The sequence below is a fragment of the Diabrotica virgifera genome, chromosome 7 (assembly GCF_917563875.1).
Source record: "Diabrotica virgifera virgifera chromosome 7, PGI_DIABVI_V3a".
Taxonomy (NCBI): domain Eukaryota; kingdom Metazoa; phylum Arthropoda; class Insecta; order Coleoptera; family Chrysomelidae; genus Diabrotica; species Diabrotica virgifera.
Genome location: NC_065449.1, coordinates 168,717,064 through 168,735,833, shown reverse-complemented (window position 1 = coordinate 168,735,833; position 18,770 = coordinate 168,717,064). Strand labels below are relative to the sequence as shown.

The 18,770-nt window shown below is 32.2% G+C and overlaps 1 protein-coding gene across 1 annotated transcript in view; it reads left to right on the top strand.

Annotated features, from left to right (window-relative positions):
- The window catches only part of LOC114325462 (TWiK family of potassium channels protein 18), a 962,626-nt gene that overhangs the window by 858,626 nt on the left and 85,230 nt on the right, over window positions 1–18,770 (top strand). The window contains exon 6 of the mRNA XM_028273543.2: window positions 11,697–11,827. Within this exon, the coding sequence (XP_028129344.1) occupies window positions 11,697–11,827 (131 nt within the window). The remainder of the gene's footprint in view (window positions 1–11,696; window positions 11,828–18,770) is intronic.

Sequence of the window (18,770 nt, the reverse complement as noted above, 5' to 3'; positions counted from 1 at the left end):
TCCCACTACACCCCCTGGAGGTGGGGTGGGGGGTAACTTTAAAATCTTAAATGGAAACCCCTAGATTTTCTTGCAGATTTGCATTCGTTACGTAAAAGTAAGCAACTTTTATGCAAGGCATTTTTTCGAACTGTGGATAGATGGCGCTATAATTGGGAAAAACTATTTATCATGATACCATAGGTAAATTATAGAAACGGTCTAATATCTCTAGAAATACACTTTCAAATAAGAAACCAAAAAACAGGTTTTTAATATTTTTCGAAAACCTATCGATAAACACTAAACATGACCCTCCAACCCACCCCCTGGAGGTGTGGTGGGGGTAACTTTAAAATCTTAAATAGCAACCCCCACTTTTTATTGCAGATTCGAATTCGTCATGAAAAATTAAGCAATATTTATTCGAAACATTTTTTAAAAATGCTGATAGATGGCGCTAATAAATCGTATTTTTCCAATTAAAGCGCCATCTATCAACAATTCTAAAAATGTTTCTAATAAATGTTGCTTAGTTTTTCATGACAAATCCGAATCTGTAAAAAAAAGTGGGGGTTGCTATTTAATATTTTAAAGTTACCCCCCACCCCACCTCCAGGGGGGTGGGTTGGAGGGTCATGTTTAGTGTTATTCGATAGGTTTTCGAAAAATATTAAAAAATTTGTTTGGTTTCTCATTTGGAAGTGTATTTCTCGAGATATTAGACCGTTTCTATAATTTACCCATGGTATCAGGATAAATCGTTTTTCCCAATTATAGCGCCATCTATCCACAGTTCGAAAAAATGTCTTGAATAAAAGTTGCTTACTTTTACGTAACGAATCCAAATCTGCAAGAAAATCTAGGGGTCTCCATTTGAGATTTTAAAGTTATCCCCCACCCCACCTCCAGGGGGTGTAGTGGAGGTTGGTGTTTGGTGTCATTGGATAGATTTTTGAAAATGATTGAACAGGTATTTTTCAGTTTTTCGATCCGATGTTCAGTTCGCGAAATATTCGACCGTTCCACTACTTTTGGGACAAGTAGTATAAAATTTTATTAATTTTGTACGAGGTATATAAAAAATATAAATTTCGATCAAGAATAAACTACCTTTATAGTTCATAACATTTAAATTAGAATGATATAATTGCACATTAAAACATAATTATTAATTCTAAACTACTTTTCATAATAGAAATTTTCCATATTATGAATTAAAATACGTAAATATACAATGTTTTCGTTATGACAATGCTCGCATTTTCAGCTTGTTCTTTATAAACTTTTTCAATAACTATTTCCAAAAAAATTAACTTTTTTACCCTGTGTTAAGTGTACAACTACCAATTAACGTTATTTATATCTTAATTAATGTAAATTATATATAATAAATATATATAATTTCTTATATAACAAAATAAAAAGTTTATAAGGAAAGATTTACGACACTTTTGCATAATTATTTATTACTAATAAATGCATTTTTTATTCACTTTTTTAACCAAGTTGAAAATATAGCTCATGCTCTTTCATTTGACACCTGTGGAATGGTTCTAGCGTCATTTTTTCTGACTTATGTTATTGCAAAAAAAATGCTCTCTGGGATAAACAATTTGAATAAAATTTAAACAATTGAATAAATAGCTTTGAAATTTTTATCACATATTAAGCCCCAAAGATCCCTTATTTGACAAAAATTTCAAAGCTGTACACTAATCAATTTTTCTACAACCACTATTCAAAGTGCACTTTTCTGCACGGTTTTATGTTAGCAAACTTGATACTTTCTCACAGTATAAGATATTTGACATTAGTGTGCAGAAAAGTGACGTTTCTGTGCCGCCATAGTATATTGTGCAACAAGTGCAGAAAGGTACTAATTTCTCACGAGTTTGAAACGAGTCAAAATTACCTTTCTGCACGTGTTTCACACTATACTTTTTCTACAAGCACAGTTTTTCCTAAAAATAAAAATCACAATTTCCAAACGACGATTAATTATAATAGGTACCTATGTGATAAATTTTAAACTGTATTTAATTAATACCTACTAATCAATTTAAATTCCTTATGCCTAAATAAATTGCACAGAAATCAGTTAAAAAATTAATGCACTGCCTTAATTTGTTTAAATTTAAACAATTATTACACATTATTGACATTATATTTATGCAGTCACGGATTTACACAAAACCTACTTCATTCGACGTCTCTTGCACAGGTTGCTAAATCCTTATTGGTTATTTGATAATTATAAAATGTTTAATAAGAACAAAATTGTAAAATAAAACTTATATTCTGTTTACATCCGTGGACTACCGCATTCTGAGTAACGTTATATTCTGTTTACATCCGTGGTTAAACTTTAGACAAATATATAACCTATAATACAATTATTATATTTAACTATAGCAAAGAAACGAAATTATGGATGTTACAACTGTTTTATTTTACAATTTTATTCTTATTAAACATTTTATAATTATCAAATAACCAATAAGGATTAAGCAACCTGTGCAAGAGACGTCGAATGAAGTAGGTTTTGTGTAAATCCGTGACTGCATAAATATAATGTCAATAATGTGTAATAATTGTTTAAATTTAAACAAATTAAGGCAGTGCATTAATTTTTTAACTGATTTCTGTGCAATTTATTTAGGTATAAGGAATTTAAATTGATTAGTAGGTATTAATTAAATACAGTTTAAAATTTATCACATAGGTACCTATTATAATAATTAATCGTCGTTTGGAAATTGTGATTTTTATTTTTTATAAAAACTGTGCTTGTTGAAAAAGTATAGTGTGAAACACGTGCAGAAAGGTAATTTCTCACTCGTTTGAATTGCGGCACTCGCTTGCGCTCGTACCGCAACTTTTCAAACTCGTGAGAAATTAGTACCTTTCTGCACTTGTTGCACACTATACTATTTTACAACAGTTATTGCGAAAATATTTTTTTTGCAATTCCGACCTTTTTTTGCAATTATATTAACAATAAATGAGTATATCAGATTTGTAATATGTCATTTTAAAGCTTTTTCCATAATCTCGAAGATATTTGTACTAAAAAAACCATAAGTTTCCCTGTTTCCATTGATTTGAAAAAAAATTAAAAAATATCATTTTTTGACAGTTAAAAAATTGTTTATAAGTAAAAATGGCCGCCAGATCATACGTAGGAAATAGTTACAATTTGCTCTTATAGGTATTACTGTCATGGAAAAAACCTTATTACCCTGGACTAAATATATATATTTTAGTATGTAACTAAATTACAAATTAATGGCCACAGTGCCAAAAGATCGAAATATTATTGGTCATAATATCAGTAGAGGTACAGTAAAACCAATTTGTCTGCAACCGTGAGCAGAAGAGATGACACACATCCGTTTATGCGGTGCAAGTGACTTTGAGAAATTTTGTTAACTCAGTTTACCTGTACAAAACTACCTCAAGTGTAAGTGTAAATACCTCAAATAACACCTTAATAAGGTTCTGAGACCGTTTTCCTTTGACAGGCCTAAATTATTGTTTTTATGTGGGATTAGCCTCAGCTGTTTGTAATGACAATTACATCATTACATAAAAATACGTGACGTGTCGGTTTCCACTCCGGAAATATAGAAAAATTGTATTTAAAGTGTGTATAGTAAATAACAGATGACGGTTCTTGACAAAACAGCTCGTTTAGGTTATACCGTTTTTTTTTACTTACCGTTTAATCTGGCGGTTATACCCGGTAAAATAACCGGTTATAAGTATTCGGTATTTTTAATCAATTATCTATTGATACCCAATATGTTAAATATTACATTTACATTGTGCTTTAGTTTTTGATACTTCATTCGAATCGATATCAGTATTATCGATATCGATACTATCGAAAGAATATATCGTTACCAAGATAATCCGTCGATTTATAAAGGGTATCGATGTGTATTCTACTGCAATAGTAAGCCAACAGTTTTGGTTAGTCCTGTAGAATCAGCATTTAATACATCGTTGCAAAGTCAATTAGAAGACATTTTAAATAAGGTATCCCGTGACTTTGGTTTGTAAAAAAATCGTCGATTACATCATTACCTCAACACTGATGACGTGATGTCAAACACATAAGTAATGATTTCCGATATATGAATTTGTGCCTACCGTTCAGTTCGATGTGCCACAGGCTGTGGGTGAAAAAACGTGTTATAATTCAGGAATTTTTGAAACCTATCAGGTGTTGTAAAGGACGATGCCAGGAATAACTTTTACTAAAATGTAACCAAAAATTGTAGGAGCCTTTTAACTTATGACGTTTTTCATTTGTTAAATTTGCAATTTTTAAAGGTTTTTAATTTTGCAGAATAGGATATTCATTTTAGAGAAAAACTTTTAAATAGAAAGTTGTAGTAATTTGAAAAACCTACAATGTGAGCTATGGCCAGTATAATTTCGTTAATTTGTTGTTGCCAAACAGCCTGCGAAAAATCCAAAATGGCCGTCTTTTAATTCCAAATATAAAGATCTTTTAAAGATCTTTATAAAGATCTTTTAAAATAAAGATCTTTTAATTCCAAATATAAAAAAGAATTCTGAAGCCCAATTGGTGAACTTGTTGCTTAGATATTATAAATTGTTTATCCCGAGAGGTCAAATGTCGATTTTTTCCGATAATTTTAGAACTAAATGCCTTGGTGATAACTTGCGGTTTTCGTATTTATGTCACCATTTTTAAACAGTGATATAATATGCTATTTGCCACATTTAAGGTGAATGAATATCTACATACTCGAACCAAAATTGATTTGTAAGAGAAAAGTTTAAAGTATTCATAAGAAATCCATATAATATGGCTTTTTATCACAAAATTTATTAGTAGCCAAGAAATAAATGTTTGCCCAGACCACTCGTACTTTTGTACACACTAAAACAAGTAATCAGATTAAGAGAACGTCTTATGTACCTATTGAATAAGAAATGAGCAATCTCAGACTCTTTTTAATTTTGTAACTTCTTTTTACCAACTTTATTAATCACTGCATGAAGTTGTTCAAAAGTAAATAGAGTTTCCTTGGAGTTTCAGCATTTTCCATCTCATTGTCAATATTTGTTCATTTTTTCCAATCCCTGGAAACTACTGTTTTATCTCTTAAATGGATTTTACGTTGAATTTTTCCTCGATCAAATATTTATTAAGTTTGTTTTTTGGCGGTTACATTTAAATGGCTTCTTGTATACTCTGAAATTGGAAAATATTGCAATTGAGCTTTGATTTATAGGTCTGGATCCCGGGTATAAAAAAAAGTTGATTAATAGCAAGCTGAAAATTTGTTAATAGCTTAAGGGTGTCTAGTCGGATAAACTTTGATATATGGGAACACTGTGACAGGGGCAGTTTTAATTTTGGAACAGGTTAAAAATTTGGAAAAGTGAGACCACGAAAACGGCACATTAATTTGTCCGACAGAACAGACTTAAACTCTCCGAACAGAGATTAAACTCTCATGCAATAATCGGACTGCTATTTATCACCTGTCATAATTCCTGTCATTTGACATATTTTACATGTTTTCCTCATTAAAACGCCCATTTGGTGATAAATAGCAGTCTGATTTTTGCATAAGAGCTTAATCTTTGTTTGGAGAGTTTAAGTCTGTTCTGTCGGACAAAATACATGTGCCGTTTTCGTGATCTGACCGTTCAAAATTTTTAACCTGTTCCACAATTAAAACCCCTGTTCCAATGTTCCCATATATTAAAGTTTGTTCGACTAGACACCCTTAAGCTATTAACAAATTTTCAGCTTGCTATTAATCAACTTTTTTTTATACGCGGGATCCAGACCTATTAGGTTATTGTGCCTCTCATAAAAATTCATATATTTTAGCTTAACCCGGCAGTGGTGGCTATATGAGATTGTCTATCACTGTTTCAGAAACTTGTGCACAACTTTTTTTCTGGGAAATTATATGTGCTGTGGTTCCTTCTAGTATCCTAACTATTCTCCCTCGACAATCTAATAGACTCGTCCGCTCAAATAGTGACTCAGTTGACTTAGTATCACCATATTGCTGAGTCAGCGCGCTTAATGTGAGATATTCTCTCAATGCGCGACCACCGGCGCCACCAACTGTGTATAAAAATTAATTTTATTTTGTCACTTAGAACCTGAAATAATATCCTTTTATATTGTAACAAAAGGCGCCGTAGATGTGGTCGATTAAATGAAAACCCTTTATTCTGTTTCACAGGTTAATTGTAGATGGCCACTTTCCAATATTTTTCAATATTAAATATTGGCGGCATCAACAGTCACATTGTATATGAAAGTAATAATAATAAAACACAAGAACGTCGTACTTTTTAAAGAAATGGGCTTTATGGTTGATGAAACCAATCTTATAAATTGTTCAAAAATTCCAAACTTAACTTTAAGCCTTCGGAATTCTATTGCAAGAATTGCCAAAATAACATTACCGAACTCATCACAATTTGAACCATCTGATATTCAGTTTGGTTAATTTTGCCCTCGCCGCAAAAATTGAAAAGTAAAAAAATATAATTCTTGTTATCAATCAGTTTGTCCAGAGCATTCTTGTTATACTGTAAAGTGCGGTGTCGTAAATTACGAAGATACGGAGATTGATTAATATTGGTTTAATTCCGATCATTTTTTTTTGTATCTTATCATATTATAATCTATATGATGTTATATTATCATATCCTTATTATTAGTTAATAAAAAAAAGTTTTTAATCTGTTCTTAAAATTTTATTTTGTAATAAAAGGCAACAGTTGGATATGTAAGAGAAAATCTCACGCGCGACCACTCTCGTGCTAACCTACCTAGCGACCAATGCCGGGTTAATATGCCGAGCTAGAATAATTAATTTAGCTTTAAAATCAATTTAATATATAAAGTAAGTTTAAATCTGTAGCATTTTAGCAAAATTTGATATGACCAACCAGCCTAATTTTTCAGTAAAGCATTTTGAAAATTTGAAGAGCTCTCTAAATTTTTGAAATTTTAAAGCGAGTTGCCAATGTGATTTTTAAATTGTGACATTACCGGTGTAACAAAATTTATTAACTTGAATTAGATAATTATTTAATGATCACACTCTTTTTAACCATCTTTTTCAGTATACACACAAATACAGGATAATTATTACGCTTTACCAACCCAAAAACAAAAAATAAATGTACCTACCTAATATTTTATATTTCAACAAAAGAAATCAAGTTATATTATCATGTTCTGCCCTAAAGAATAAGGACCAAATCGGACATTGTCATTCTCATTTTTAAGGGTTTTACCTTCATCACAGCCATACCAAACTTTACCAGCTTGAAGAAATGTTACTACATAAATACATTTTGGCAAAAATAAGATATGTCACGTTTTGCCATACCACTACATAAATAATAAAATAGTGAGATAAGGCTTTTATTTTTTACATTTATTTGTTACGTATTTTGTTAAAAGTAAAGAGTTCATGACACTGTTTTTTGTCACAAGTACTAAAAAATGTAAATTTTTTATCAAAAACCGTCTACACACGGTTGACAAAGTCAAGGCTGATAAAGTTGATAAAGATGAATTTTTCTCATATTATATATAACATATCAGCGTACATTCGTACTAAAATTGCTTTCATCATAAAAATGATCTTCAATTGCATCTTAGCAAGCTTGGTCCAACTCATTATGCAGGGAAAGATTCAAGGAAAGAGAAGCATAGGGAGACGCAGAATATCGTGGCTGCGCAACCTGAGAGAGTGGTACGGATGTACATCAAATGAATTTTTAGAGCAGCCGTCTCTAAAATACGAACAGCTATGATGATTGCCGACCTCCGCCGGGGAGATGACACTTAAAGAAGAAGAAGCTATTATTAGCTCGATCAGGGAACGCAAAATTTTACGAAAACCTCCAAAAAAATAAAGGAAGGATGAAAATTTGGGAATAGGTAGTTGAAATGGTCTATTATTATATAAGAAAAAGTTTACAATTCTACATCCCCTCCATTTTACAAAAATTGGAAATTACGGGGTGAAAAATTTTTTCTCGGAGGTGAAAAAATATACGTTTAAAATAAGTCCGGAATTGGATAAAATGACTAATTATAAGTAACTTTTGTTCTATGGATTTTTTTTACTAAGTCAATACTTTTAGAGTTATTTGCGAGTGAATGTGTTCATTTTTAACCCAAAAAAAAGTTTTTGGACGTTTTTTCGGAGATACCTCCGAAGTATTTTAGCGAAAAAAATATTGTTGGTAAAAATATAGCTTATAAAAAATTGAAAAAAAAAAATGGTGTATGTATGAGGTCTGTAAACCAGTAGAAGCAGAGTTGCAGCCAATAAAATTTATGTTCTTCTTCGTTAAATTCCAAATCGAATATTTCAATGTGAGATAACCAAAAAACGGAGCACTTTTCGGGGAGAATTCATCACAACTTTTTTAAAGTGTTTAAAAAAGGTTTAGTTTTGTTTTCTAAGAAAACTTCTAACATTATAAGTAAGTGAGTTACGCTCAAAATATTGTTGGTCCCATTTATTTTTTGGTAAAAAAATGGCGAAAATCATCCCTTAGTTAGCTTCTCAAATAAAATTAATCGTTACCGCTTTACAAGTTATTTTACTTATGTATTGTTTATATTATTCATGTTACATTGGTTCAAAGTGCTTAGTTTTGAAAAAAATTGGGTTTAAAATAAAACGTTTTTTTTTTAATTTTGAAAAAATTAGTAATTGTTTACGGAATTAACTTAAAAATAAATTAGGAATACCAAAACTCTCAAAGAATAAAAAATATACGTTTTGCTTTTCTGAATATTTTTGATTTTTTGTTTTCTTGTTAGACAAAAATTGGTTATGCTATGGCTGTTTAAAATTTGCCTAAACCCGTGATCAGTTACTCGTTTAGCCATTTTAACTAGAGCTTTTTCAAAACGAAGCACTTTAAACCGATGAAACTTACAGATCATATAAATAATACGTAGACCAAGTAACTTGTGAAGTGGTAATTAAAATGTATATGTGATGCTAATTAGGGGGTGATTTTCGCGATTTTTTTACCAAAAAATAAAAGGGACCAACAATATTTTGAGCGTAATTCACTTACTTTTACCACTACAAGTTTTTTTTTAAACAAAAATAAACCTTTTTTAAATGCTTTAAAAAACTTAAAAATGAATTTTCCCCTAAAAGTTCTCTGTTTTTGGGTTATTTCACATCGAAACATTCGATTTGAAATTTGACGAAGAAGAACCTACTTTTCATTAGCTGCAACTCTGTTCTACTTACTTACTTTTTGAGTTCTCTCGGAAAAACCGTCCAAAAACCTGTTTTATTTTGTTAAGCATGAACATATTCACTCGCAAATACCTCGAGAAGTATTGACATAGTGAAAAAACTCTATAAAAGAAAAGATGTTTAGAATTAGTCATTTTATCCAATTCCGGTCTTATTTTTAAATTTATTTTTTTCATCTTCGAGAGGGGGTATTCCCCTCCATATTTGTAAAATGGAGGGGACGTAGAATTGTAAAATTTTTCTTATATAATAATAGACAATTTCAACATCCTATTCCCAAATTTTTATCATTCCTTTATTTTTTTTGGTGTCAGATTGTTCTTTGATCGGGCTATAACACAAAACCGTCGGTGCTATTTTCGGGCTATATGCCCAGGGCCTCGATTTTTGACCCTTCGGTTCATTATCGAACGTATTCGCTTCTTATACTAAACAGGCCCAGGGCCTCGATTTTTGACCCTTCTTTTCGTTATCGAACGTATTCGCTGGTCGATTACCTGACCCCTGGTATGAGTTGTATTTTGAAAAACCACCATACACAGGTGTTATTTGAACAAGTGAAATAATGAAACGTCGAAATCGAGAGCAAGTTGAAACTATTTTTGGGAAACGGTAGCTGCATGCTCATGGCACCGGACCGCGGGCCGGTTGGCCGGCTGGCCAGTTCGGGCCTGATTATTACGAGTATGTATCAAGTGCCAGAGACTTTTGTGCCTTTCCTAACAAAAACAAGAAAAAATAAATATTGTTACTCTTAAAATAATTTGCAATCTGTCTACAAACATACTCAAAAACAATGTACACACATTCATATATATAAAAAATAAAAATATGCTTACACTTAGGGCCGTGCGGTGCTATGATGCGGTGAGGCAGCCGCATCAGGCGGAATCACAAGGGGGCGGCATAATCAGTAAAATCAAAATACAAATTGAGCCATTCAATAATTAAAAATATATATAGGACCAAGTGTTAGCCGAAAATATTTAACTGGTGAAGGTTCAACTGAACTTATATTCACAAATTTGGAAAAATTAGTTCTTGATTTAAAACGGCTCAGAAGACAAGGCTATGATAACGGGGGTAATATGAAAGGAATAATAAAGGGTGCGCAAAACAATATTTGAAAAATATCCGACGGCATTTTAGGTGCCCTGCGCATGCCACCTTGGTCATAAATGACACAGCGTCTTCTTCTACAGAAACAACAGCCTTTTTTGTAATATACAAGAACTGTACATTTTTTTTTGGTTTAACAGAGCGTTGGGAAGTTTTGAAAACAACATGTTTTACAACTAACACTAAAGCCGTAAACCGTTGAGTAGCTACTAGATGGTTAAGTCGAATAGATGCATTGACCCCTCTAAGATTTCAATTGTGTGAAATATATCATGCCTTATTCGAAACAATAGAAGACGTCAACAATGATTTATAAACTAAAGTCAAAGCACGAGGATTAGTAAAAAATATGAAAAATTATAAATTTTATGCGGTGTAGTTCTTTGGCATGATATTTATTTTATATAAATTCAGTATCGAAGATGTTGCAAGCATGTAACTATAAATTTGTCAGATTGTGTGAAGATTTTGTCATAAACCATGGAAAAAAATGAAAATTTACTGACAATTTGGCTATGACCAAATGAAAATTACTGATAATGAAATTGCAGAAAATCTTTAACTAAGTTCCGAATTTCCTGATGAAAACGAATATTGAGGCAAAAGAAAAATGCGTCAATTTGATCTGTGAAATTTTTATATATTTTTAATTTAAATTGAGGGAAATATCATAAAAGGGAAAAAGGAAAGATCATAAAATACTAGAAAAATACTAGAAAATCTTCATTCAATACTTTTCATAGAAAAAGAATCGGATATAGAGGCAAATGATTTTCTAGAAAAATTATTGCATGATTTATTCCAAATGATACTATACTTCATGAAACCTTTAGATAGAGAATTTGAACTATTTGTTCCAAAATAACCTCATTTCTTTATACCCAAATATAGTTGCATCACTAAGGGCCGGTATTATCTGTCCCGATTAAACCCCGGTTAGAGGAATTTTGCCATGCGAGGTGCAGAAAATACCGGCCCTAAGAATTTTAGTAACACTCTTTGTCTCGGTATCTTGGGAAAAAAAGTTTTTCAAAATTAAAAATTAATAAATTAACTTTTTTAATCAATGATTAAAAACTATTTACGAAGCTACGTAAGACAAACTAAACTAAAAAAATTAGCACTAATTTAGACAGAGTCCTCACTAGCTGCCACTTTAGACTACACCAATCTGATTGACGAGTTTGCCAAAATTAAAATCAAAAGGACAAAATTGTAACTTCCAAAGTTTTCAAAATTCGTTTGTTAAAGTTTGTTCATTAGTTTGTTAATATTGTTATTTTGTTCTAGAGTTCCATTTCCGTACCGCCTTTGGGACCAAGGGTATCCATTGTAAGTGAAACGTGTTCCGAAGATTTTAAAGAAAACGACATTCAAAACATTCCAGTACCGGTTACAGTATGTTTAACGATTATGGTTGGGTAGGTATAAAGATGTATTTAAATTTTAAATTGATAAAAAATAGATGATCAGAGTGAGCTGGTCTAAACTAGTCGTCTCTTAGTGCTTATTCGATGTTGCATGTACGTATAATCCTGCAGTGATCTTTAATTAAATCGTTAATAATGTTTACTCAACACTAATGAAGATAAGGTTGTTCATACAAATTTTTTTTATTGATTTTCTTTTTTCTCGTTTTCTGTTTTTACTCATATTGAAAAAAAGTGAATATTTTGAATTATTCTTGTCCGTCTCTCACAGGGACTTTTCAAACACAGCTCGTCTGTCATTATACCAGATAGAACGACACGTAAGGTGTGGACTGATAGCTTATAACCCAAGGATGGTATTAAAGTTGAGAAATTTGACCTGTTACTTCCGGTTTTAGAGTTGCAACCGTAAGTACTGTTTTAAAGCTTCCATAATAGTACAAGCGATATATTATTCGACGCGACTTAGCAAGACTAGAACAAATATGTGTTTTCGGTTTCATACCTGTATGTTCGTCCGCCCATCGGTCCGAGAATATAACTCCTTCGTTATTAAAACAGCTATAATGACAAATGACATATCGAATGCGAGTGTAAAACTGAAAGATAATATTCGAGTGGAGAAATTTGACCTCGGACTTCCAGTTCTAGAAATGCGTGTATTGATGAATTGCATGTTATTGTATGTACAATATATTATTCGACGCGCTATAGCAAGATGAAAACAAAATAATGACTTCCATTTTCATGCCTATGTGTTAGTCCGTCTCTATGGACCCAAATATAACTAGAGGATCTAGAGTTTCAATCGAAAGTATTACTCGACGAGCCATAGCAAGATGAGAACAAAAATTTTACTTCCGATTTTTATGTCACTTCCGCTTATAAAGGTGTAACGGGAAGTGCCGCATTATAATAGCAGAAATAGTACATGTAATATATCAAATATCTTGTATTTAAGTATGTACAATAGCTCTGATATTTAGTTGCTTTTAAAAGTTTGGAAAAAATGAATAAAAGTTATTGAAATAGCATATCAATCGACGCGAAGTTACACGAAGAGTTCCAACAACGACTTGCGGTTTCACTTCCTGTCACATTGGGTAAAAACTGAGAACTTACAAAGTTATATCGCTTGTTTAGCTAAAGTTACGTATTTTTAGATTTGTCCTTCAATTTTAAAAATTGGATTTTTAATCTAAAGTGTTTTGATAATATAGAGTGGATTTATTATATTTCCATAGCCATAAATTCACTCAAACATAAAAAGTCTTCAGGACTAGACGGAATAACCAACGAGCTTCTAAAACACGGACGAGAAAGTATAACCCTAGAGATGACAAAACTTATACAAAACTAATATGACACTGCAAGATACCAGACGCATGAAGAAACAGCATAATGATGAAAGAGCAATGTTCAAGAAATGAAACAATAAGGACCCCAGCAATTATAGAGATATAGATCTACTGAACACCGCAATTAAGCTTACCATAAAAGACCTAACCAACAAAATCAATAAACTAACAACTTTATTAGACGAACAACAAGGATTCAGATTCGGAAGATCCTGCGTAGACGCCTTATTTGTACTAAAAAAAGCCATCGAGTAGAATAAACTAGCATATCTACGTTTTATAGACCTGACAAAGGCTTTTGATCGCATCCACGTCGAAGACGTCTTACACCTACTGTATAGAAGAAACTTAAAATCAATATTATACAAACCATTTAAAATCTCGACTCTATAACCGAATGCATGCAAAGATAAATGGAAAACTAACACAGTCTAGACCAGTCCAAAGCGGACTCAGAGAAGGTGACTCGCTACGCCCACTGCTCTTTAATATAATAATCGCCGGGATCGAAGAAAATCTCCAAAGACACATCTTCAACATAACTGCCAAGAAATACAATATGATAATATCAGAAAAAATCAAATGTATGACATCTAAGTACCCACCACGATGTAAAATAAAAATCGATGAGAAAATAGTAAAGCACGAAGCAAGTTTTAGATATCTATAAATATGTATAACTAGTTACGGAGACGTTGAAGAAGAAGTAGGACAACAAATCTCAAAAGCAAGTAAAGCGGCAGGATATCTTGATCAGACAATCTGGAAGAACAAACACCTAAGACGTGACAAAAAAAGCAAGAATCTATAAAGCAGCAATTAGACCTATGTTGACATACACGACGGAGACAAGACCTGACACATCTAAAACAAGACGACTACTAGAAACAACAGAGATGAAAATACTTCAACTACTATCAGGGAAAAGTCTGTTGGGTAGGGAGAAAAGCGAAATCATAAGAAGAGCATGCAATGTAGAAAACACAGTGGCGGCTGGTCAGAGAAGGCAAGGGAGGCTTAGCCTCCCCATAAATTTTTTACGTGCTACACTGTTTTGTTTACTTTGCTATTTTGCTTCGCGTTAGAGATATCGGAAAAAGTTATTTGAACAAGTTATTACAAATAATATTCTAACCCCACATGTTAAATTTTATCACAAAATTCGCACTTTTAGTTTTTCCATTGTTTGTAGTCAGGATCCCAAAATCGCAGAGGAGGCTGCTGTCCGGAAAATCTCACTTGCTAATGCTCCGCGCAGCCCAGCAGCGTTTAAGCATGGTAGTTTAAGGAGACCCGGTCTCCTTAGAGGTGGATTATCGCTTAACGCACACGCTGCCCGGAGATTGGGCAAGGGCAGCTAATCGACCAGCAGCCTCTCTGCGATTGTAGGATCCTGACTACAAATAATGAAAAAACCAAAAGTGCGAATTTTGTGATGAAATTTGGTATGTGGGATTAGAATAATATTGAACAACTTGTTCAAATAACTTTTTCCGATATCTGTAATGCAAAGCAAAATATCGGTAATTTACCGTGTTTTTGGATTCGCAGTAGGCCGCTTTTAGAATTAAAAAAATTCAGTTGATTATCTTAAAAAATATGAACCTTCAACCTGAATGGACTGCAAAACTTCAAATCTGTATTTATTTTGATATGCATATCTACTTAAGATATAGAATTGTTAACAAATAAACGACACAAAATTGAAGTAGTTTTAAATCCTAATAGCAAAATTAATAAGTTTGAAAATATTAAAAACATTACTAAAATATCTTTAAATTGAAAAATTATTGGTACACTTTCCTGGTGACACCTCCAAGGCTTCTACAATATGGAAGCACGTGGATGCTGCAGTGAAGACAAAGGGAAGGAATTCTACACTATGCAATTCACATCCCCCGTCTGCAGTTTGGTAAAGTTCCAACGAAAAATGCACCTGGTTACTCTACGGAGTAATACGACTATAAAATAAAAATGCATACCATTTCTATTCAGTTGCAATGCGAAGGCAAAGCAATCTTACTTTTCAATTAGGATACGGAGCGCAGTCCAGTCCTCTGAATCGCGATTTTCGGCTCTAATTGGAGCCTCATAGGAGAGAACGTAGGCACTGTTCTCCATACCCTAATTGACCAGCACCGAGAGCTTTTCCCACCCATTGCAACTGAAGTGAAGGTATTAGGTGACTAGCGTTATCTGGCAATTGAAAGATGAAGTAGTTTTCAATCCTAATAGCAAAATTAATAATATGGAAAATTTTAAAAACATTACTAAAATATTTTTAAATTAAAAACTTATTGGTACACTTTCCTGGTGACACCTCCAAGGCTTCTACAATATGCAAGCACATGGAAGCTGCAGTGAAGACAAAGGGGAGGATTTCTACACTATGCTTCAATGTCTTCACTGCAGCATCCATGTGCTTGCATATTGTAGAAGCCTTGGAGGTGTCACCAGGAAAGTGTACCAATAAGTTTTCAATTTAAAAATCTTTTAGTAATGTTTTTAATATTTTCAATATTATTAATTTTGCTATTAGGATTGAAAACTACTTCATCTTTCAATTGCCAGATGACGCTAGTCACCTAATACCTTCACTTCAGTTGCAATGGGTGGGAAAAGCTCTCGGTGCTGGTCAATTAGGGTCTGGAGAACAGTGCCTACGTTCTCTCCGATGAGGCTCCAATAAGAGCCGAAAATCGCGATTCAGAGGATTGGACTGCGCTCTGTATTCTAACTGAAAAGTAAGATTGTTTTGCCTTCACATTGCAACTGAATAAAAATGGTATACATTTTTATTTTATAGTCGTATTACTCCGTAGAGTAATCAGGTGCATTTTCCGTTGGAACTTTACCAAGCTGCAGACGGGGGATGTGAATTGCATAGTGTAGAATTCTTTCCCTTTGTCTTCACTGCAGCATCAATGTGCTTGCATATTGTAGAAGCCTTGGAGGTGTCACCAGGAAAGTGTACCAATAAGTTTTCAATTTAAAAATCTTTTAGTAATGTTTTTAATATTTTCAATATTATTAATTTTGCTATTAGGATTGAAAACTACTTCATCTTTCAATTTCCAGATGACGCTAGTCACCTAATACCTTCACTTCAGTTGCAATGGGTGGGAAAAGCTCTCGGTGCTGGTCAATTTGGGTATGGAGAACAGTGCCCACGTTCTCTCCGATGAGGCTCCAATAAGAGCCGAAAATCGCGATTCAGAGGACTGGACTGCGCTCCGTATTCTAATTGAAAAGTAAGATTGTTTTGCCTTCACATTGCAACTGAATAAAAATGGTATACATTTTTATTTTAAACGACACAAACTTAAGTATTATACTTTTACAATTAGACTAACTATTTTTAAAATGATATGATATTATGAAATTGTGAATTATGATGATATTATAAAATGTAAATAAAAAATGGTCAAAAAATGGGGCCTTAAATTAGATTTTTTTGGCGGATTTTTTTTGCTAGTGCAAATTTGTCTAGATATTTTACAGTTAGGTATGGCCTCCCCTATTGTAAAAATCACGAGCCGCCACTGAGAAAACATGAATGGATGGGTGACAAAATGGAGACAGGAGTGGAACGGACAGAGAGGATAGTATAGTACGAATAGCACGAGATAAGTCACCAAATTGACGAAGAAGTATTGGAAGACCCAGAAAAAGATGGTGCGATAATTTAAACAATTTAGTAGGCTAATATTAATGGTAGGGGAGCCCAAGAAGGGGATTTTTGCAGTAACTCCAGCGCGTCAGATTATCATATTATGGAGAGAAACCTGGTACCCTGTAGATGTACCTCTACCACATCGCCGCTTCGCGAGAACGTGGGCTTAAGTCAAAATAGACGATTTTAGAGGAGAGGCATTTAAAATTTTTATGGATATGAATATAAGAATAACTCCGAATAAGTTGTTACTTTAAAGAAATTACCTATACAATTTTTTTTAAAATATATCTAAATACAAACTGTGATAACTAGATAAATTTATAAAGTGTTTTTGTTAGCCGCTATTACATTTGAGTCTTTTTTCCTCAGAAATATTTACTTCAACTTTGTTAAAACGCTGACCTAACCTCCTAACTACAAAAGGGTCCTTATTTTAGAGAGAATTTATTTTCACAAAAACTAATCGTAAGTATAAGATCGGTCGTCCTTGACGAGAAGTAGACAAACAAATTGCTTCAAATTTTGCTCTATTCTGCGGCGTAACTAACTTGGGTCTCTATTCATACGAAAATGTTAAGTATATAATAACCAATTTCGCGCTAAACAAATAATATAGACACTTGATGCCATCTCTTAGCGACTATTATTATTAACGTCATAGGTCTTTATTCACACGATAGATAATTTAGGGGAGTGCTTATAGATTTTCACTTCGGAAAAAATCAAACAAGATAGAACTTTTTGTAATTTCATTAAGAAATGTTTATTAAACAACATATCAAAAAGTTCTACTCGAGAAGTGGGTGCTTCATTTTTTATTAAACAAATGAACTGCGAAATTCGATGTTTTTTTAAATAACCCCGAAAATATAAATTTTAGCAAAAAACTGACTTGACCGTTGAAAAATTCAGAAAATTAAAAAAAAAATTATATAGGGAATCTTCTAAAATTAAATCTGTATCTTCTATAATTTTTATTTATAACGCTAAAATCACACTTCTCACAAACATTGGCGCACTGTAAACTAGAGTACGGTGAAGTGCACGGTTGAGTTATTTTAATGTAATTCTTTAACTAATGTATCAAATGAAATTTTACAAATTGAACATGAAAGAAGAATAATTAAGCTATCTTATGGTTATACTAGAAAGAAATAAAATGTATGGGCATAAGTACGGTGTGAGCGGAAAATGAGCCTTACATGAATTTTGATTAAACGTGATTTAAAAATGTGGAACTAATACAATTTTTCATATAAAACTCTCAATTTTGCACAGCTTACCTTTTAAGCGTCTTGCTAAATGATGTTTTATTCAAAAAAAACTCAAAAATTTATTTCGAATGATATGACGTCTCAAGAAATGTAATTTTTGAAATCTTCGTAGTTTTATAGAATTACCACCATTTTAAGACGGTATTAATTAAGTTTGAACAGACCTATTACAATTTTGTAAGCAATTTTATAAAGCTTAGGATGTAATCTTTCAAATGCACTAAATTATTTTACTTTAGAAGTGAAATAAACTATTTCTTTTTGAGAAAATTAAGAAAGATAACAAAAATGTAATACAAAAACCGAAAATTACCAGCTTAAAAAAATGTTTATACAAAGTGATCAAAACTTTTTCTGTAAAACTTACCTAAAATACATTTAATAATAAGCTTCAACAACAATAAATGTTCAGCAAAAAAATTCTTTTAGCTCTTATACAGTAAGTCTGCGTAACGTGAAAACTATTGATAAATTTTTTATTATCAGTTTTACGAAAAAAAGTTATTCTTTATAATATACTCTGCATCGTATATAATATATAATCTAAAAGGCAATTATCAAATATCAAATTTAATTAATTTTGTACGAGGTATATCAAAAAATATGAATTTCACTCAAGAGTAAAG